Source organism: Oncorhynchus nerka, linkage group LG28, assembly GCF_034236695.1.
Source record: "Oncorhynchus nerka isolate Pitt River linkage group LG28, Oner_Uvic_2.0, whole genome shotgun sequence".
Lineage (NCBI taxonomy): Eukaryota > Metazoa > Chordata > Actinopteri > Salmoniformes > Salmonidae > Oncorhynchus > Oncorhynchus nerka.
The window spans coordinates 29,942,405-29,965,067 of NC_088423.1; the positions used below are offsets into that span (position 1 = coordinate 29,942,405).

At 43.8% G+C, this 22,663-nt stretch overlaps 1 protein-coding gene across 3 annotated transcripts in view; it reads left to right on the forward strand.

The window, feature by feature from the left end:
- hhat (hedgehog acyltransferase) overlaps positions 1–22,663 on the forward strand; it is an 89,577-nt gene that overhangs the window by 51,513 nt on the left and 15,401 nt on the right. For all 3 annotated transcript variants that reach the window (XM_029640355.2, XM_029640356.2, XM_065012750.1), the window contains 2 exons: positions 3,490–3,691; positions 11,330–11,474. In XM_029640355.2, the coding sequence (XP_029496215.1) occupies positions 3,490–3,691; positions 11,330–11,474 (347 nt within the window). The remainder of the gene's footprint in view (positions 1–3,489; positions 3,692–11,329; positions 11,475–22,663) is intronic.

Sequence of the window (22,663 nt, forward strand, 5' to 3'; positions counted from 1 at the left end):
GGCAATGAAATACAGACAGAAAAACAAAGAGGAATTAGGGAGCAAGAAGCTCTGTTCTGTGTTACCACGCATCAGCTACACAACCGGTCGGTTACCCCTCGTCTTACCCCAGAGACTGTATAGCCGTAGAACATCTGACAAATCTCTCCTTTCCAATTTAGAGGTGTATCATTCATTGTAGTGGGTGTCTCTCTGCAGGCAAAGAGGTAGGGCTTTGTTTTTATGAAACACATTCATCACAGTGTAATTGTCTCTGCATCCCTGGTCTCGTTATGCACAAGATGTTCTTACTGTTTGGCTGATGAGTATAGATTGATGAGTGTGGATGTTGCATTTACATTGAAATGGCAGATTTCAATGTACTGTACTATTTGAAATTAGATGTCCAGATATGTGGCCCTAAATCTAGTCCATCATTAGGAACCAAGAAACAACCACATGTTTTTGTTATTTTTTTCCTGCCCAATAACCGCAAATAACTTTTAGATTGTATTACCCGTCAGAATATGTGAACACAGATGGAGCGAAGCAAGGAGTGGAGCGTGCCCAATTTGACAGGAGCGAGTTTCCCAAAGGCTGGAGCTTTGGCATTCTCGCCCGCTCCAATTTCGCTCCAAGCTCAGGGCATGCCCGGCCCAGCATGCATTTGTAATCTACTTGTGTGCTGCTATAGCCACTTGCTTTAGCTACTGTCATAAAGTTTGCTAAATATTTTCATAAAGAAACTGATAAAACACACAGGTGAAAAATCAAGGTGACTTACAAAGATGAGGACCAAGAGCAATATGTCATGTCCACAACTAAAGAATCATTGTGTAATCTGAAAAGACAGGTATCCCGAAAGCACGATGGTGTAACGTCACTTAGTACGTGCACATGCTAAAAAGAAAGAAAGGTGGGTAGCTAGCTAAGTCTGTCATTGTAGCAAAGTATTTATAAACTAAAAATCATATCTTATAAGTTTTGTTCTCATTTTCATTATATTATCTATACAATATCATACCATCATTGATTTTGGGGCGCGGCAGGGTAGCCTAGTGGTTAGAGCATTGGACGAGTAACCGACAGGTTGCAAGTTTGACTCCCCGAGCTGACACGGTACAAATCTGTCGTTCTGCCCCTGAACAAGGCAGTTAACTGCCAAATAAAGGTAAAATACATTTTAAAAATTGGCCCGATAGGCCTGGCATATTACCTCTTTCAGGGAGCTTTCCGCTTTGGGGATTCTCCGCAGCTGGCCTGCTCTCCAGGCCACCATCTTATGAGCCTGAAGCCACAGACTCTGGCCAAACACATGTTTTAAAAAATGTAGATGGATCCTAATAAGGCATTTCTTTTTTAAAGTTTGTAATGAATTCTTAGTAAGTCACAGCCTATGTGCAATTTTTAGACTATAATGATTTGATTGAACGGGATGTTGTTTAAATGCTGAGCGCTTGATGTCCCTGCCAGCCTAGTGTGTCACAAATGCATCACAATGTATTTGATTTGGAGGCTATAGCCTTGACATACAGTGGCAAGAAAAAGTATGTGAACCCTTTGGAATTACCTGGATTTCTACATCAAATTTGATCTGATATTCATCTAAGTCACAACATTAGACAAATATAGTGTGCTTAAACTAATAAAAACAAATTATTGTATTTTTCTTGTCTATATTGAATACATAATTTAAACATTCACAGTGTAGGTTGTGAAAAGTATGTGAACCCCTAGGCTAATGACTTGGAGTCAAATCAATGAGATGTTGATTAGAGCTGCGTTGCCCTATAAAAAACACTCACAAAATTTGAGTTTGCTATTCATAAGAAGCATTGCCTGATGTGAACCACGGCTCGAACAAAAGAGATCTCAGAGGACCTAAGATTAAGAATTGTTGACTTGCTGGTGCGCGATGAGACAAGGATATCCCTACCGGCCAAGCCCTCCCTAACCCGGATGACGCTAGGCCAATTTTGCGTTGCCTAATGACCTACCGGTCGCGGCCGGTTACGACGGAGCCTGGGCGCGAACCCAGGGTCTCTGGTGGCACAGCTGGCGCTGCAGTACAGCGCCCTTAACCACTGCAGTGAATTATAAGTGAAATAGTCTGTAAACAATTGTTGGAAAAATTACGTGTCATGCACAAAGTAGATGTCCTAACCGACTTGCCAAAACTATAGTTTGTTAACAAGAAATTTATGGAGTGGTTGAAAAACAAGTTTTAATTACTCCAACCTATGTGTTGGTAAACTTCCGACTTTAACTGTACTTTCTCTTGCCTCTGTAATTTAAATAATATAGCCTAAACAATTCATTTTCGTTCCTTCTTGGCTACCGTCTGGCTCCTGACCTATTTAGAGTGTTTATGTGCTGTTTAATACGATATGTAGCCTATTTGAAATAATGAGTCCTTTTCCTGTTGTTTATTAAAATACTTTCCATGCGAATCTTATGGTTTGGTTTCAATTCTTCAAAACCAAATGGTAGGTCCAGGTAGTCACAAAAATATACTGACAAAATATATAAACGCAACATGAAACAATTTCAAAGATTTTAGTAAATTGAAATTAATTAGGCCCTAATCTATGGATTTCACATGACTGGGAATACAGATATGCATCTGATGGTCACAGATACCTTAAAAGAAATTGGCCTCACAATGGGCCTCAAGATCTCATCACAGTGTATTTCTGTGCATTCAAATTGCCATTGATAAAATGCAATTGTGGTTGTTGTCCATAGTTTATGCCTGCCCATACCATAACCCCACTGCCACCATGGGGAACTCTGTTCACAATGTTAACATCAGCAAACCGCTCCCCCACACAACGCCATACACATGGACTCAGGTTGTGAGGCAAATTTCTCTTTGAGAAATGAACATTCAATTCTCTGGCAACAGCTCTGGTGGTCATTCCTGCAGTCTGCATGCCAATTGCACGCTCCCTCAACTTGAGACATCTGTGGTGTTGTGTGACGAAACTGTACATTTTAGAATGGCCTTTTATGGTCCCCAGTACAAGGTGCACCTGTGTAATGATCATGCTGTTTAAACAGCTTCTTGATATGCCACACCTGGCAGGTGAATGGATTCTCTTGGAAAAGGAGAAATGCTCATTAACAGGGATGTAAACACATTTGAAAGAAATAAGCTTTTTGTGCGTATGGAACATTTCTGGGATATTTTATTTCAGCTCATGAAACATGGGATCAACAACTACATGTTGTGTACCTTTGTTCAGGGTAGATGGATGTTGGTTAAATTGTGATTTTAATGAATGGAGCGAATTTGCAGCGGCATTTATGTTTTGAGTGAGTCGCTGTTTTTAGCAGAGCGGCTGGAAAGGATGTGGAGCGCTGGGGCTCTATGAGTGATGAGCAGGATTTCCAACCTGATCAACTGCACTCACATACTCTGTTACCTGGTAGCCCTGTGTTTTGTGTATAATATCTTTCTGAAGTCCATGCTACCCGTGGTTGCTGACTTTGTCACCCTCCCTGTCCCAGGTACATTTACATCCCATTAGGAGGTTCTCACCATGGGCTGCTGTGGAAGATGCTGTCCACGGCTCTGGCATTTGGCTTTGTATGTTTCTGGCATGGAGGACATGACTACCTACAGTACTGGGCTCTGATGAACTGGGTCGGGGTGCTGGTGGAGAATGGAGTGACCATCCTCATCTCTTCTCCCCTCGTCTATCCATCTATTGTAAGTCACTGAAGTCTTTACTCACCTTAGACCTCATCTACCCCTCTATTGTTTGTGAGAACACATGATTGATTGAATTAATGAATGAATGTCACAGGTTTTGCAAACGTGTGCGGAAATGGACTGAACCTATTGATTTGCTGGACATTGCCTTAACTTGTGTCTGTAGAACCGTCCCAACAATTTGTTTCTGAATTACGAACTGTTCCTCTAAGGCTCTTTGAAATGCATCTGGTCTTTCCATGTGGGTAGGGTTGATAGTGTGGGTGTTGGTGTCTGTCTGTGTTGGTGTCTGTCTGTATACAGTATGTTTAAACTAACTGCTCTAAGTTGACTGATTTACAGCAAAGCCATAAAACCGTTGTGGGAGGACTTATCAGCTCAACCCACACACACACAAAAAGTGCTTAGTCGAGCCTGGGTCTGTTGGCTGACTCTTCATCACACTGGAAGGGCAGGGAAGCTGAGGCCTGGTCCCTCTCCCTTCTTTCTTTCACTCCATCTCTGCCTCTCTTTTGCTTTCGCTCTGGGAGAACCTTGAATCCTCATGTCCTCTTTTGGAAAAAGGTTCAAGGTAATCGATGAGAGAAAACGTGGAAATAAATATACTTCTATGAAAGGAGACTACTCTAGCATGTCCTCAAGCAAATTAGGCTTAGAGTTTGAATCCCAAAATACATGTGTAAAGTGGTAAAAAGAAATTGTTTGGTTTTGCTAGACAAAAGGATAAGTAGCTTTTATCCTTCCAAACAGCTCTTTCAAAGGGGGTGTGGTGGATTTCAAAACTCTTCCATGGTAGGATACATCTGAGCATCCTACACTGGAGAAGGCAATTTAGGAGATGAGCAAACTCCTCTGTTCACTTATTAACAAATTGACACTCTTACATATGGCAACTACTTATCGGTTCTCTTTGTCAGTCAACTTCAGTACAACATACTATGGGGGAGTCGCACACTATCGACTTCAGTTAAAGGATCTACAATCACGCCTGACAAAGCCAATGAAATCTGCGCCTCTCTGGAAGCCCTGCCTTCCACAGGTGATTGGCGTGAGGCTCGGATGAATTCATTAAATTATTCCCTTCACCCCTGTGTGAACCAAAACGATTCACGCTACTAAAACAAACCATTTGAACACAAGACTGTCTTACGTTGTGCCAAATAAACTGTCCGTTAGTGATAGAGCATGGCCGCCCCCTGGACATTGTGGGCTGAAGTTTGTGTGGTTGTTATAAGTCTTCTAATCACAAACTATTAGTTATTCTTCAAATTGCTTGGCCTGCCTATAGCAATAGGTAAAATAACTAACGTGACCGAAACAATGAAAGCTAACAAGCCGGGTTCGGGTTTGCAACCATGCCCCAATGAATTAAAAGCTACTCACGTTGGATGTCTTGTATGTCTCTGCTCGGTGCGTATTCAGGCTGCCCTCTCTCAAATCTGTTAGTTTGGGAGACTAGGGGACGACTGGCACTGTTCTTTAGGGGGCTTGGTGTTTCCGATAGTGACTTCCTCTCCCGGGTGCCAGTACCTCGGCTGAGTCTGTGTTGTGGGACAAGGAGATGGTTTGGGTCATTGGTCTGGTCTAATGTCCCCTGGTTCCTGTGTTGTGCTCTGTCAACAGTTACGGTTGGCTACTCTGAGAGAGGCTGCCTTGTCTCTCTTCAATTCCTGGAGTTGGAAGGAATAGAGAGGGTGAGGATTGTGTTTTTTTCCCCTGAGCAGCTGCGCAACTCAACAAAAACATTGCTGTGACGACGGTGCCTCCGCGTTTTGTTTACGGAAGATGGGGTACTATGTCAGCCATTGCTGGAGCCCTCTGTGCCCATAAGGGGGCTGGGCTTCATGTAGGCTATACAGTATCATGGAAGCGCAATGTGTGTTGGAAGTTTGTCCATGTTTAATTCCCCTCTGGAACCCTGCATTCCATGGTTATAATGTGGTGGTTGGTAGCGGACTCAAGCAGGGTTGGACATGCCCATGCTATTATCCAACACACAGTCTCTGTGGTTCTTATGAACTCTGAAATTAGCTGTCTTTCTCCAGCTCACCGCTTTTCATTCCTGGGGGAATTGGATTCAATTACGAATCGCCCATGTCTGTTAGCACAGAAGGGGTTTGTTTTTCAGAGCTGTCTGTCCCATTTCCAGCTAGGCTACAAGGCGCTTTGTCGCCAGTACCTATGACTGGTCGGTAGGGTAACCTTCATGATAAAAGAAATTCCCTGGGTCCATTTTTAATGTTGCGGTTCAGTGCTGGGTGCCAGCTAGTTACCTTATCGCATCTTACCGCCTTAACCGAGTGAGGCTCATTGTGACAACAGTACCCCCAGGTGGTACTGCCTATCGGGGTTTTCACTGATCACCGAAGCCCTTGTACCGAGAGTGGGCCAGGTTTTAGGCAAACTCAGGAGTTCCACAGTGTTCGAAGATGTCAAAAGTGTTGTCTCCCACATGTGAGTTTGATGAAAAGTGTCCCTTCTCGATGTTCAGACACACGGTTGTCAAGAATGGTGGAAATGGAAGAAGTAACAATATTTCCCAGTCCACATCAGGGTTCCATCAGGGTACAGTCTACAATTTCTTGTGTCCTCCACGCTTCTGCAGCATCATATTGACTGTTCCAGAGGCCTCTGTGCCCGTTTTGAGGAAATATTGCCTCCATCTCCAGAAGCAGGCAATCCGAGTGGTTCCTTTGTCGAATATCCAGGACGGCGGGTACAGACAGTATTTCCTGGTTCCGAAAAGGGATGGGACGGGGCTTTGCTTCCCATTCTAGACCTACAGTGCCTTCGGAAAGTATTCCAACACCATTACTGTTTCCACATTTTAAGTTATTCTAAAATTGATTAAATAGTTGTTTTCCCTCAGCAATTGACACACAATACCCCATAATGACAAAGCAAAGACAGGTTTTTAGAAATGTTTGCTAATTTATAATAAAATGAAATAACACATTTACATAAGTATTCAGACCCTTTACTCAGTACTTTGTTGAAGCACCTTTGGCAGCGATTACAGCCTCCATTCTTCTCGGGTATTACGCTACAAACTTTGCACACCTGTATTTGGGAGTTTCTCCCATTCTTCTCTGCAGCTCCGTCAGGTTAGATAATGAGCATTGCTGCACAGATATTTTCAGGTCTCTGCAAAGATGTTTGATCGGGTTCAAGTCCGGGCTCTGGCTGGGCCACTCAATGACATTCCGAGAGTTTTCCTGAAGCCACTCCTGCATTGTCTTGGCTGTGTGCTTAGGGTCGCTGTCCTGTTGGAAGGTGAAACTTCAGCCCCATTCTGAGGTCCTGAGCACTCTGGAGTAGGTTTTCATAATGGAAATCTCTGTATTTTGCTCCGTTCATCTTTCCCTCGACCCTGACTAGTCTCCCAGTCCCTGCCACTGAAAACATCCCCACAGCATGATGGTGCCACCTAAGGAGTGGCTTTTGTCTTGCAACTCTACCATAAAGGCCTGATTGGTGGAGTGCTACAGAGATGGCTGTCCTTCTGTAAGGGTCTCCTATCTCCACAGAGGAACTCTGGAGGTCTGTCAGTGACCATTGGGTTCTTGGTCACCTCTCTGACCAAGGCCCTTCTCCCCCGATTGCTCAGTTTGGCCGAGTGGCCAGCTCTAGGAAGACTCTTGGTGGTTCCATCCAGAATGATGGAGGCCATTGTGTTCTTGGGGGTCTTCAATGCTGCAGAAATGTTTTGGTACCCTTCCGCAGATCGGTGCCTCGACACAATCCTGACTCAGAGCTCTACGGACAATTCCTTCGACCTCATGGCTTGGTTTTTGCTCTGACATGCACTGTAAACTGTATGACCTTATAGAGACTGGTGTGTGCCTTTCCAAATCATCATGTCCAGTCAATTGAATTTACTACAGGTGGACTGCAATCAAGTTGGAGAAACATCTCAAGGATAATCAATGGAAACAAGATGAATTTTGATCAATTTCGAGTCTCATAGCAAAGGGTCTAAATACTTGTAAATAAGGTATTTCTGTTTTAATTTTATAAATGTAAAAACCTGTTTTCGCTTTGTCATGGGTTATTGTGTGAAGATTGCTGAGGAATTGTTTTATTTAATACATTTTAGAATAAGGCTGTAACGTAACAAAATGTGAAAAAGTGCAGGGGTCTGAATATTTTCCGAAGGCACTGTATGTGGCAAGAGTTTGAGCTCTGGTGTCAAGATAAAGGACTTGTTATTTTTCACTGCTCTGTGAGGGACATTGTCTGTGAAGGACATCCTTTTGATGCAGCTTTTTTGATCCAGCTTTTTGAGCAGGGGCGGGAATTTCCCCCGTTAAAAGTACATGACTATCTAGGGGGGGGGTTGTGGGAATTGATGGAGCCTAACAAGGGGCCCACTCCCTGGTTGTGCAGTTCCTGTAAGGTGTACGTTGTCTCAGACCAGTCTCTAAACCTATTGCGCCCACATGGTACTTGGTGCTGGTTTTAGAGGCACTGTGTGCAGCCCCCTTTGAGCATCTGGAGTCAATGGATCTGAAGATCCTCTCTTACAAAACCTCCCTACTCATGGCTTTGGCCTTGGCTAAACATTTTGGGGACCTTCACACGTTATCCGGCACTCAGTTCCCCCGGGCAACTCTGAGGTGACATTGCGGCCTTTCCCCCGAAATTCATGGCAATGTCATACAGATCCTTAGCTTTTGAGCTATTTTCCTTTTTGCCTCCTTTTGCTTCTGAAGAGCAACAGAGCTTACATGCCCTGTGTCCATTGCGAGCTTTAAGCACATACATTGAATGGACCCAGGATATCTGGTTGTGACCGGCTTTTTGTCTGTTTTGCTGATCCAGCTCACGGCAGGACGCCCCCTAAGCAGCGGCTCTCCCCATAACCTATAGCAGCAAGGGGCAAGGGTGACCTAGCGGTGTACGCACCCACTCCACCAGGGGTCTGGCAGCGTCTTGGGCGTTGTTTAAAGGGTTGACTATAGGATATATTTGTTATGCGGCAAGTTTGTCATCGCCACAATTTTTTTCATACATATATAAATGTTTTACCCCCAATTTCGTGATATCCAATTGGTAGTTAGTCTTGTCAAATCGCTGCAACTCCTGTATGGACTCGGGAAAGGCAAAGGTCGAGAGCTGTGTATCCTCCGAAACATGACCCTGCCAAGCCGCACTGCTTCTTGACACAATGCTTGCTTAACCCGGAAGCCAGCCCCACCAATATGTTGCCGGCGCCCGGTCCGCCACAGGAGTCACTAGAGCACAAGGACAACCGGCCAAACCCTCCCCTAACCCGGACGACGCTGGGCCAATTGTGCCCTGCCTCATGGATCTCCCGGTCGCGGCCGGCTGCGACACAACCTGGGATCAAACCAGGATCTGTAGTGACGCAGCTAGCACTTTGATGTAGTGCCTTAGACCACTGTCCCACTCGGAAGACCCACATGGTTTTGTAAGGTTTTATCGCTTGGATATCACTGCTCCCAGAGTAGCCCACAGTGTGCTTACTGCGGTGTGCTGCCCCAGGCAGCACCGTGTGCGTAATACCCAGACTTCTGCATCTGGCAGGGTCAGGTCTGGGTGATCTGCCAGGGGCCATTTTCTTTTAGTATCCGTTGGGGTCGGCTTGGGGCGTGACTATATTTCCCCATAGTATGATGCACTGAAGTTGACTGACTGGAAGGGAACATAATGTTACGGCTACAACTACTGTTCCCTGAAGGAGGGAAATGGGGTCCAACGCCCATATCTTTCTATTACACTTCTCACTACACACATTCCACATTATTGTCATTCTCCACTGAGAGATGTAGTTTATCGTAGTTTCAGTCTACACCCATCTACTCCTTCCGCCCGCGAGCCACCCAGCCCACTCCATCTGACCAGGCTGCCTGTGTGTGTGTGTCTCCTGCAGTGTGCTGCAGTGTTTCCGCTAAATTAGTCTCTTCTAGGTGGAGCACAAAGCAACATTCAGTTCAATTGAAACCAACAGAAGCCAAGCTCTTTTAGGCAGGATGGAACACAGCTGAGTGAGAGAGTGAGAGTGTGTCTGCCTGCCTGACTGTGTGCTTTATGACAGTGATGGGATGATTGATGATGGGAAGTAGGGATGCTTCTGCTGATTTCCCTAAGTCTCCTATTCTCCCTCTTCCACTGCCCACCTCCCTCCTCTCTGCCCTGTTCCTATTTCTCTCCCCAAACAGCTATTTGTTTAGCTCCCTCACCTCTGTCACCAGAAATTAAGGGAATCATCTCGGATAGCTACAGTAGTACTGAAAAATGTGTCATGAACCGTAAACAGTTCCGTTCCCCTTCTCAGCATGTGTGAAGGAGACTTTATTTTAGGCTCGTACAGAAGGACCAAATGCTTTTGAATTGATCTCTCTAGTTCAGGTATGATAGCAGGTTGTTGCTTCCTCTGTAACTGGTATGGTAGTGACATCTTGTTGCTCCTCCCTCTGTAACTGTTGTGGTAGTGACTAGGTGTGTGAATTGCGATCGTAAAAAAACACAATGTCGTTATCACAAAACTACCACTAACAGCTCCCAGTCATCATCATAAAGGGGAGAAATTGCAAGTACTTAACGCAACAATGCTTTAACGTTAGTAGGAGAAAATAAGCTAGTTTATAAACTGGAGCTGTAATGTGCAGCAACTCAGAGTGAGAAAGGGACCATGCAGTGTGCATCTGAGTGACGAGGGAAGCACTGAGGGGAGATAGAAACCAAGTCAACTCGTGCTGGTAGGCTAACTTATTGCTAGTTATTTATCATCTCATCTGATTACATAGTACCTGTCTTGGTCTTGACTGCATCAAGCCAGGAGAAGCTAGTTAACAACAACTCCGATTAGCCTACCTGTTGGCTATTGGTGTTGAAGCCTGTCCTTCTCATTTGAACTTTTAGTAATTTTAATTCCATCTTCCATTGATTAGTCTAGATACTGTATCTCCTGTTAACTTGCCTAGTGACGGTTTGATGGCTTCTAATTGGATAAAAACAACAAATTATACGCGCCACTCTCGTGAAAAGAGGAAAGCGTGATGTAGACCATCTGCATTGAGAATTTTACAAAATGTTCTTATTGTGTTAACGGACAACCGATGAGGAAAATAGTTGTTTAAACGTTAAGAAAAATTGTCCAGTTGTCACATACCTAGTAGTGACAGCATGTTGCTCCTCCCTCTGTAGGAGCGCTGTCTCTCCCCGGAGGCCTTCTCCACTGTGTTGGTTGCCCCTCCCTCTGTAGGAGCGCTGTCTCTCCCCGGAGGCCTTCTCCACTGTGTTGGTTGCCCCTCCCACTGTAGGAGCGCTGTCCCCCCCCCGGAGGCCTTCTCCACTGTGTTGGTTGCCCCTCCCTCTGTAGGAGCGCTGTCCCCCCCGGAGGCCTTCTCCACTGTGTTGGTTGCCCCTCCCTCTGTAGGAGCGCTGTCTCTCCCCGGAGACCTTCTCCACTGTGTTGGTTGCCCCTCCCTCTGTAGGAGCGCTGTCCCCCCCCGGAGGCCTTCTCCACTGTGTTGGTTGCCCCTCTTTCTGTATATTACTCTAACTTGTATGTTGCCCCTCCCTCTGTATGTCATTAACTTTTGTTGCTATTTCCTCTGTGTGCTACTGTAACTGTTATGATAGTGACTGCATTGCTCCTCCCATCTCTAGGAGCGCTGTATCTCCCCAGCCATGAGGAGGCGATGTTTGGCTCTCATCTCAGCCTTCTCCACAGCCATGCTCATTCTGTCCAACCTCATCTTCCTTGGGGGAAACCATGTTGGCAGGATCATGTGGAAGAGGGTCTTTATACAAGGTGAGTTATCTACCTTATCAACCCAAGAATAACCCCCTCTTCCCTGACATTCTGTGGTACTCTGGATTGACCACTGGCTTTCTTTCGATTGCGTTCCCAGTAGATTGACTGATTCAGTCCCTACAAATCAGTGAGGACAAAGATGTAAAAAATCCTCACGGTTCTTTATTTTTATAGTATTACATGTAAAGATAAGGGTTTTCGATCTGACAATGTGTTCCCCAAAAATGTGATGGCACAGTCCCTTAACGAAGCATGAAAACTAATGACGATTAGATGCGTTCACACACACACAACACACGGAGCTATGTTCCTTCCTGCCTAAAATAGTTTGGCTTCTGTTGGTTACTATTGACCTGGATGTTGCTTTGTGCTCCACCTAGAGAATAATCCTTTGGAAACACTGCAGCATACATAGTTCTCTAACCAGATGGTCTGGCTTACCACCACCACCTCTGGTTTGAGGCCCAAATTACACCCTATTTCCTATATAGTGCACTACTTTTGACCAGGGTCCATAGAGCTCTGGTCATAAGTAGTGCACTATAAATGCAATAGGGTGTCATTTGGGACACGCCATTGATCTGGCAGCAACATACAGTACTGCAGGACAGTTTCCCACCCTGCTGCTGTTTCCACTGATTCCACTTGTTGAGATGGACTTGAGACAGTTGGTCTGGCCTACCACCACACACATACTCAGACACGAACAGAAGCATGCAAACACACACCCGACACCCACACACACACACACCGCCAATTCACTTCTGGCAGAAGCTCCATATTCCCAGATGTTCTTCATTTTCCAATCCAAGCTTCCACAACATCCATAACACCCATTCTCTGCCAACTGAGGTGGTAGAATTGCTTGGTAGGCAAGATTATTCTCAGCGTAACTCGACCCTTTCTCAGAGTGTATCCCAGCCGCTGACATGGAGATGATAGCCCAGTAGTGTTCAACGGAAAAGTTGCGCTCTCCCCTTCACACACCCCTCTTTTTGGAGTTTTGTATTCCAATGACTATCATAAATGCACGTCTCTAACCTTGTAGTGTCGGTCTGATCTTGCCACATCATGATATTAGAGTTGACCCTATTCTCCATTAGTAGCCCCTTCCCTAGGACTCTACCTGCATCCCTCCCTTCCCTCACTCTCCCTCTTCCCCTCTTCCTGTGTCACAAAGACAATAACATTGTCTCTCACCGGCAGAGCAAAGGAACCATTCTATAGGCCCAGGTCAAAAGTAGTGCACTATAAAGGGAATAAGGTGTCATTGAGGACAGAGTCAGTCATCTCAGAGTAGGAGTGCTGGATCAGATCCCAACCTGTCCATTTAATCTTATTCATTATGATATAAAAGGCGAAACTGATCCTAGATCCAACACTCCTACTCTAAGATGCTTTGTGGATATGGGCCCTGGGCTCAGTATGAACCCATCTATTTCTAGTGGATGTGATTACTGGATGCAGTAGGGGGCATAGATACAGTATCATAAGAGCTATCATCATAGGTGTGATCACACCTCTATACTGTGAGCTCTCTATGTAAGAAGTGATTGTCCCATTCATTATTTGGTTCCACTTCTTTTAATCTTGTAAAGTGTGTAAGCCCTAAATGCACTTTTTAAATGAACTCTGAATTGACTTCATTGTGTCAGTGAGGTAATGGTACTAAAAAGAGAGACTCCTGCTCTGATCATTCTAACACAAAGTGCACATACCTTTGTCCTAGTGAGAGCTCTTTTCATTCACATTGTCTAAACTACACTTTCCAGACCCTTGTTCCTTCACTCAACTATGCAGGCGTTATTTCTCAAATGGAACCTCTTTCTCCAATAATATTTTTGGCTCCAAACAGCTTTCTGTACCTTTTTGTACTTTTACTGCAGTCTAACCTAAACTACTCTCTGGTATAAAACTTGCCCCCCCTCCCAGGGGTCACCCAGGCAGACTGGATGACCAAAATCTATTCTCTCATCTGTACTCTGATACTCGGCCTTTGGTGACTTATTTTGTCAGAAAGGGGATTTGATTTCTGATAGAGCTGGCTGATAACCCGGTTTGGCATATAAGTGATTTAAAAACAACAGGACTGAAGATTCTTCTTGAAAATCATTAAATGTTTGAAATTAAAATTTTCAGACAATAGTTAGTGCAGAGCTCTTGGTTTTATTTTATTTCCCCCTTCTTTAACTAGGCAAGTCAATTAAGAACAAATTCTTATTTACAATGACAGCCTAGGAACAGTGGGTTAACTGCCTTGTTCAGGGGCAGAACAACAGATTTTTACCTTGTCAGCTCAGGGATTCGATCTAGCTAGTTACTGGCCCAACGCTCTAACCACTACACTTGATGTCTGTGTTGCAATGGTTAGCATGTTGTTGTAATGTGTGACTGTGTTGCAATGGTTGGAATGAAGTTGTGTTTTGTCAACATTGTCACTGTGTCTGTGGTAAAGTGTTGGGAGCTGGCTGGTTGACTCTGGAATCTGCACTGTGCAGGTTGACTCTGGTGGAATCTGCACTGTGCAGGTTGACTCTGGTGGAATCTGCACTGTGCTGGTTGACTGGTGGAATCTGCACTGTGCTGGTTGACTCTGGTGGAATCTGCACTGTGCTGGTTGACTCTGGTGGAACCTGCACTGTGCTGGTTGACTCTGGTGGAACCTGCACTGTGCAGGTTGACTCTGGTGGAATCTGCACTGTGCTGGTTGACTCTGGTGGAATCTGCACTGTGCTGGTTGACTCTGGTGGAATCTGCACTGTGCTGGCTGGTTGACTCTGGTGGAATCTGCACTGTGCTGGCTGGTTGACTCTGGTGGAATCTGCACTGTGCTGGCTGGTTGACTCTGGTGGAATCTGCACTGTGCTGGCTGGTTGACTCTGGTGGAATCTGCACTGTGCTGGCTGGTTGACTCTGGTGGAATCTGCACTGTGCAGGTTGACTCTGGTGGAATCTGCACTGTGCTGGCTGGTTGACTCTGGTGGAATCTGCACTGTGCTGGCTGGTTGACTCTGGTGGAATCTGCACTGTGCTGGCTGGCTCTGGTGGAATCTGCACTCTGGCTGGAAATCTGCACTGTGCTGGCTGGTTGACTCTGGTGGAATCTGCACTGTGCTGGCTGGTTGACTCTGGTGGAATCTGCACTGTGCTGGCTGGTTGCACTGTGCAGTCTGTGCTGGTTAACTCTGGTGGAATCTGCACTCTGGAGTCTGTGCTGGTTGACTCTGCAGTCTGTGGTGGTTGGCTGGTGACATTTTGACAGGGAGAGTGTGGCGATAGCCCGGAAGACATCTGTTGCACGGCTGTGCCAGCTCCTGTCCCTTTCCAATCTCCCCGGGGCACTTTCTTCTGCTCAATTAATTAATGCCTAAAGCAAGACTCTGGTTCCTCACTCCCTCTTTTCCTCCACCTCCCCCTCTTGATCCACTTGTTGCTTTCTCTTTTACTCAGCTCTTTTCAATCTAGATTTCTCTCTTTTACCTTTTTGTCTCGCTCTCGCACGCTCTCTTTCTCTCGACACCATCCTATGGCAATTACTGTATATGTGAAACAAGTGAGAATTAGTTTTTTCCTCTTCACACAAGGGCCATGCATTAATGTGGGGGGGGGTAAAGGTTATTACGTTAAACTGTCTCGCATCCTCGTGCCATTATTAGTTTCTATCACGTCGTGTTCAGTTCCAATGAGCCTTGTTGGACAGTTGAAGTGTAATCATTCGTCACAATGCATGAGTGGACATTTCTCGGCTCTCCTGTGCTTCCCTCCTGCCATTGACTGACTCTGATAGCCCAAGCCATTCAGTTCATTCCCTTTATTACTAGGCTTATCCTGTCCTATCTTTAAAAAAAAAAATTATGTTTAAATTTTAAAAAAGACAGCGATACATTGACATTCATTGTACTGTTGAATGGGATGGCCAATTTAGATGACAAAACTAAACTTAAACAAAATAAAACGAAATCGTATTCGATGGTACATGTATAAGACCGCATATAGTCATTACAAGCAGTGTAGTTAAGCTAAAAATAGATATTGAGTGGAGTCCAGCACAGAGTAGCAGCAGATCACCAACCCAGTTATGAAGCGGGACTAGACCATTTATCCAGTATCGGCTGCCATATTTTGTAAAACATTGGACTTCTATTGGAGGTATTGTATCGAATCTTTTCCATATGTATTACATTCCCTAAATCCCGTAACCACATTTCAAAGGTAGGTACAGTCTTCAATTTCCAAAATTACAATATGAGCATTTTAGCTAATAGAGTACAAAGAGAGACAGCTTTCCCTTCCTGGTTATTCCCATCAACTGTACCAAACAGAGCGATCAATGGGTCTGGGGCTAGAACTCTATCGAAGGCTTTAGGTAAGTAATCAAAAATGAAAACCCAGTAAGCATGTAACTGGACATGTCCAGAATAAGTGGGTCAACGTCCCCTCATCCTGCTTGCACCTCTCCCATAGTGGTGAGGTGTCCGGGAATATTTTATGCAGTTTCACATTTGGGCTTACTTAGTTTTAATGACACTCCGGAAGCGGAACTTATTGGAACTTATTGGTAAATTCTCAGCTGTGGCCCTTTTGTCATGGAAAATGTATTCTGAATGCTCACCAGTCAGGCTTTAGGCCAGGACACCGCGCCGTCTCGGCTACTTCTCTAGTCATAAATTACATAGTTAATTTGCGGCTGGTTAAAAAATTACCTGCACGACAGAAGTCAATGTATATCTGCTGATGGAGTTCAGTCTAATTTTCTCAACATAACTAAAAGAGTCCCACAAGGCTCAATACTAGTCCCTTTACTTTTCACATGAATGATGTTGGTCTGTCCCTGAATAATAATACAAAATAATAATAACTGGGGCTTTCATACATTTATGGGCTCCCGAGTGGCACAGTGGTCTAAGGAACTGCATCTCAGTGCTAGAGGCATCACTACAGACCCTGGTTCGATCCCAGGCTGTGTCACAACCGGCCGTGATTGGGAGTCCCATAGGGCGGCGCACAATTGGCCCAGCGTCATCTGGGTGAGGGTTTGGCTTGCGTAGGCCCTCATTGTAAATAAGAATTTGTTCTTAAACAATCAGTGTCTTGTCTGGTAGTGATGAAGAGACAGAACAATCCCCTTTCCAACCCACCCTGCACTCCTTCTCTCTCGCTCTCTCTCCTCTCTCTCTCGCCTGTTCTCTCCTCTCTCTCCCTTACCTCTCAATCTTTCTTTCTCTATTTCCCTCTTTCCCTTTCCTCTTTTTCCTCACTCTCTCCATTTCACTACAGTTCCAGATTTATATAAACTCCCAGATATCATTGTGCTGTTTAATAATTAAGTCCACAGTGAACATACAGCACACGACGTGATGTGTTGTATAGTACAGCTTATTCAGAGTCTACACTCCACACAGATTCCCATCTCAAATGAATGTCTTTTTTAGGTTGCGTCCCAAATTGCACCTTATTCTCTATAGTGTACTACTTTTGACCACTATGTTTGAAATAGGGTGCCATTTGGGACATACTTTGCTTGTCTTTACTGTACTACAATCCTCGTTTTGTGAAACATCGTATTGCCTCATTAGTTTTTGTTACAGATACTGATGGAGCTGTGTATCATCAAGTCCCCCTGGCTGTACTTACAGTATGGATGGTGATGTGATATACTGCATGGGTGATGTGATTACTGTAATACTATCACATCATTCAATATCCATGGTGGTATTTGCTGATGGTGATACAGTATAATGCTGTTAAGTTATCTTCTGCTTTGATGGTGATGGTTATGTGATATCATCATAGGGTGATGCCCTCCTACTGATGTTCATCCATCCATCCTCTCTAGCCTGGTTAAAGCTAAACGCATTGATGGCGATATCTCCTCAGTGTTTCAGGGTCAAAACCATTATAGTTGAGGAGGATAAAGACCTGATGGTCTCTATGAAATTGGATTGTACTGTAGCCCGCCTTACTTACCTATCATTATGTCTGATATGAAGACTCAAAGGAGCGTCATCAACACAGATGCATGTGCGTGTGAGATAGGAGACATCAGAGACATGCAGAGCTATCAGTCCTACCCACAGTCATCCTGACCTCATTAGGGTTGGAGTTTTGCATTATATTAAGAACCCCCACACACACACACACACACACATACACACACACTTCCCATCCCCCTGCTGCTGCATGGGGACCACCAGCCGTGTGGCAGAACATTATACGGCAATAGGTTACTGCCAGTGCAACTGGAGAAGGGAGAATACATACACTACACACACATATTACTGTAATACTAAGTAACCTTCATTTCCACATTAACAAACAATGAAAATCAGCAAGAATTAGGTTATTAGAGTTTGTGGATATTGCGATAGAGGCACTTTTAATACAATTGATAAGCAATAGCTTATTAGGAAGAAAATAATTTCTAAATAATCTTGCATAACTTTGATAGAAGCAGGACAATTTGCAGGCAGACAAATAAATGCGTTGTCAATATTTATTTCCAGTCAATGTTAGGCTATAGTTTAGGGTCCATCATATTTAGGAAGTTCATTTCCATAGAAAGACTATTGCACCATGCGTCTCTGCCAGTGTATACAGTGTATAGCTAACAGGCTATTTCATTGAGACCACGCATAGGCACATTTGATCTCTAGTTGGGAGCACCAGTGCTACCAAAAATGTTTAATTTAGAGTGCTAGGGGAAAGGGTGCTTCTTCTTAATACCAGTGTTGTCCCAAAGTGCTGATGATGCATTAGTCATGGGTGAGTCATGGGTGAGCACTAAAATTGGGTTCGCGAGAGGCTTAAAATAAAAAGTTGTAGACCTGTTTCTACGAATATACACAGAGTGTACAGAACATTAGCTACACCTTCCTAATATTGAGATGCACCCTCTTTTGCCCTCAGAACAGCCTCAATTCAATGGTGCGTGGAATCTGAAGGTGTTGAAATCGTTCCACAGGGATGCTGGCCCATGTTGACTCCAATGCTTCCCACAGTTGTGTTAAGTTGGCTGATAGTAGATCTCTACTCCAAATAGCTCATTCCATCTCATCCCACAGATGCTCAATTGGATTGAGGTCTGTTGACTGGGCAGGCCACTGCAGTAAGCTGAATTCACTGTCATGTTTGTGTAATCATTCCTGGACAATGCTAGCCTTGTGGCAAAAATCCATTCACAGATGGATACACTGCTGCCTTGAAGGGATGCAACTGATTGGCAATGATATTCAGATATCCTGTGACATTCAAACATTTCTCCACTTTTATCAAGTGGTCCAATGTGTGCAATGAAAAAACACCCCACACCATCATACCACCACCAGCCTGCAATGTTGACACATGGCATGATGGATGCATGCACTAGTGGTTTTCTCCATACCCTAGTCCTCCCATCAGCAAGAAACTGCAGGAACCGAGATTCATCAGACTAGGCAATGTTTCTCCAGTGTCCAGTGTTTTTGTTTCTTAGCCCACAGCAACCGCAGTTTCTTGTTTTTTCTGAAAGAAGTGGAACTCTGTAAGGTCGTCGGCTGCCATACTCCATTCGTGTCAAGGTATGACGAGTTATGCATTTCTTTGGTTTTTTGGGCACCAATGTTGTACTGGACTGTCCCTGTAACCCATCTGTTGCTCTGCACAATTTGTCAGCATCCTTTGTCCTCTTATCATTGACCTGTTTTCGACCACTGTAAGTTGGCTGGATGTCCTCTGGGTGATGGACCATTCTTTATACACACAGGAAACTGTTGAGTGTGAAACTCAAAGGTGTTGCACTTCTTGACACACTCAAACCGGTGCGCCTGGCACCTAATACCATACCACGTTCAAAGGAACTTAAATCTTTTGTCTTGCCCATTCACCCTCTGAATGGCAAACATACACAATCCATGTCTCAATTGTCTCAGGGATTCAAAATTCTTATTTAACCTGTCTCCTCCCCTTCATCTACACTTATTGAAGTACACTTATCAAGTGACATCAATAAGCGATCATAGATTTCCCCTGGATTCACCTGGTCAGTCTATCATGGAAAGAGCATATTTTGTACACTTACTGTATATCTTGTAGAATACAGCCACTTTCTTGTTGAAAATCAACGGACATGCAGTGAGTCTATAGATAGTTTGTAGAGCTTCTACAGATGGACTATCCAAATAGTGTTACCGACTATTTCATATTTCGAGGGTCAGCGGCAGCAACAACATTGATTTGATAATCCTTCGTTTGCTCTGTGGAAACACTTAAATTGAACTGTGCTGAAGTGGGTACAATATATCTGACCTAGTACTGATTCCATGCGCTTAAGATCATATTCAGTTTTTTTCTCTTTTCTTACATTTGATATTGAACACTGCATTGTTGAGGAAGAGCTTGTAAGTAAGCATTCGCGGTTTACAGCTGTTGTATCCTGTGCACGCAACAAATGAACTTTGATTTGATTTGGGCTGTAAATGACTAATGATTCCACAAGCCACAGCTCTTCATTCTCTACCTACAAAATAATTGCATTGCAGTCGAAAGCTGCATGGCGGAAATCCCTAGAATAATATACCTTAATGACATTGCCCATTTTGTGCATTACAAATTGCACTCTACTCCCTACATAGTGCACAACTTTTGACCAGAACCTATAGGCACTATGTAGGGAATATGGTGCCATTTGGGACGGAACCCCAGAGTGGCCTTTTCTCCCCGTTTGTACTTATTACAGACCTCTATGGTGCTAATCAGCACACAAAGGCAGCCATTTTGGCTAATTACAGGTTTCTGATTGAATCCTTAATAACAGTAATCAAACTGCCGTTTTTAGTCTAATCACAAACCCAAACCCTCCACTCTGGGTCATGTTCATTAGGCACTAAACTGAAGAAAGTTTTATGAAACAGAGCGATAACTACCTGGACTTGACCAATGAGAAAACATTTTTTTTGTTATTTGTAGAAAAAGGTTTGGATAATGATATTGGCCTAGAAGGCAAAGCATCCTGTAGTTGCCGCTTCACTGTTGACGTTGAGACTGGTGGTTTGAGGGTAATATTTAATGAAGCTGTCAGTTGAGGACTTGTGAGGCGTCTGTTTCTCAAACTAGACACACTAATGTACTTGTCGTCTTGCTCAGTTGTGTACTGGGGCCTCCCACTCCTCTTTCTATTCTGGTTAGTGCCAGTTTGCGCTGTTCTGTGTATGACATTGTATGAGATCTTCCGTTTCTTGGCAATTTCTCGCATGGTATAGCCTTCATTTCTCACAACAAGAATAGACTGATGAGTTTCAGAAGAAAGTACTTTGTTTCTGGCCATTTTGAGCCTGTAATCAAACTAACAAATGCTGATGCTCCAGATACTCAACTAGTCTGAAGAAGGGCAGTTTTATTGCTTTTTTAATCAGTACAACAGTTTTCAACTATGCTAACATAATTGCAAAAGGGTTTTCTAATGATCAATTAGCCTTTTAAAATGATAAACTTGGATTAGCTAACACAACACGCCATTGGAACACAGGAGCGATGGTTGCTGATAATTGGCCTCTGTATGCCTATGTAGATATTCCATTAAAAATCAGACGTTTCCAGCTACAATAGTCATTTACAACATTAACAATGTCTACACTGTATTTCTGATCAATTTGATGTTATTTTAATAGACAAAAATGGGGTTTTCTTTCAAAAACAAGGCCATTTCTAAGTGACCCCAAACTTTTGAACGGTAATTGTACATGTATTTTGATTGCTCCTGCATTGATGCAAATATTAAAGCAATAATACACAAGGGGGCACGATTGCTTGTGGTTTTAGCACGGCTGTACTGCGATCATAGGTACAAACGACAAGGACTCTTAAACTGTCTACATAACATCATTATCTAGATAACCCCATAGGTTTGGATACGACCTGATGTGTAGTGTAACATATGTGTAACATAGAGGTGTGTCTCTTCCCAAAATTGGCCTTAAATTCTTATGTTAATCCTGGGTCTGTCCTTGGTTTTAATCCCATTCTAATCTTCTCCATGACCCTTTGGTTGGCAGTGGGCTGGAATTACAGTATCACAGCAAGACACCTGTGGCAACCTCAGGGGTACTGCAGGAGAGGTGAGCCCCCTCTCAGGGCGAAGGCTTATGTCTGTTCACATGATGTAATGAACTGAAATTAAGACACACAACACACATCCCTCTCTCTTTTCTCTGTCTAACCCTCTGTCTTAACTCTTTTGAAATCTCTGTTTTCCCTTCCTCTCTTCATTTCTATGATGAAAAGAGTCAAATGTATTTTTCTGTTTTACTCCTCGTCTCTCCTCGTCCTTCGTCTCTTGTCTCTACAGAAACCAAATGTGGACATTCTTGAGTGCATAAACTTTTTCTGCCAGACTAACCATTAAGAGTCTATTGACACAACCGTGTGTCAATCTAATGAACATAACAAAACAATCAAGCTAGAGGTGTTTTTTTTGCACCGCATCCGCCTATGTTTCCCTTCCTGAAAATCAGTCCTCTCACGAAAACGTCTGTAACATCCGAACGGTTTGGTTTACTAACCAATGTGGAAAAATGAGACTGTCACGAATACGATGGTGTTCTCCGTTTTGCTCTCATACTCCACAAGCCTCATGGGACTCGTCTGTAACGCTGATGTGCCAGCTCTGTCTGTGTCGTCCGAACCATTTGGGCTACAAACTAATGTGACCTCACTGTGGAAAAGGGAAACTCCCACGAACACGATGGTGTTCTCTCACACAAGTGTCACAGGTCTCGTCTGAGGGTAACCAGGTACTGGTTTGAAAAAGGAATGGCAGTATTAAGGTAGTTTTGTGCCATCAAAAAAGGGGTTAAATATGTGTTTAAAAAAACAAACATATTTCCAGATCTTTCTTTCTTAGGGCAGAAACATCAAAACCTTTTTATTCCTTTTGATATTTAAAAAAAACTTTGTTTTGCCATTTATGAATGTTATTCAATACTTTTCTATGGGCTGTAGTTGTAAAGGCCAAATTCAATATTTTATAAAATATCTAAAGTGGTCCATTAAAAAAACAAACATATTACAGCAATTCCATATGTTAGCTTAGTAGAACTCTCCCCACCACAAACGCTTATTAAAGCAAAGATCTAAACCGTTTCCCAGCCTGCTGTAAAAAGCAATGGTGAGGCTGAGTAAGAATGATATTTAGTGCTGTCAGGACCATCTGC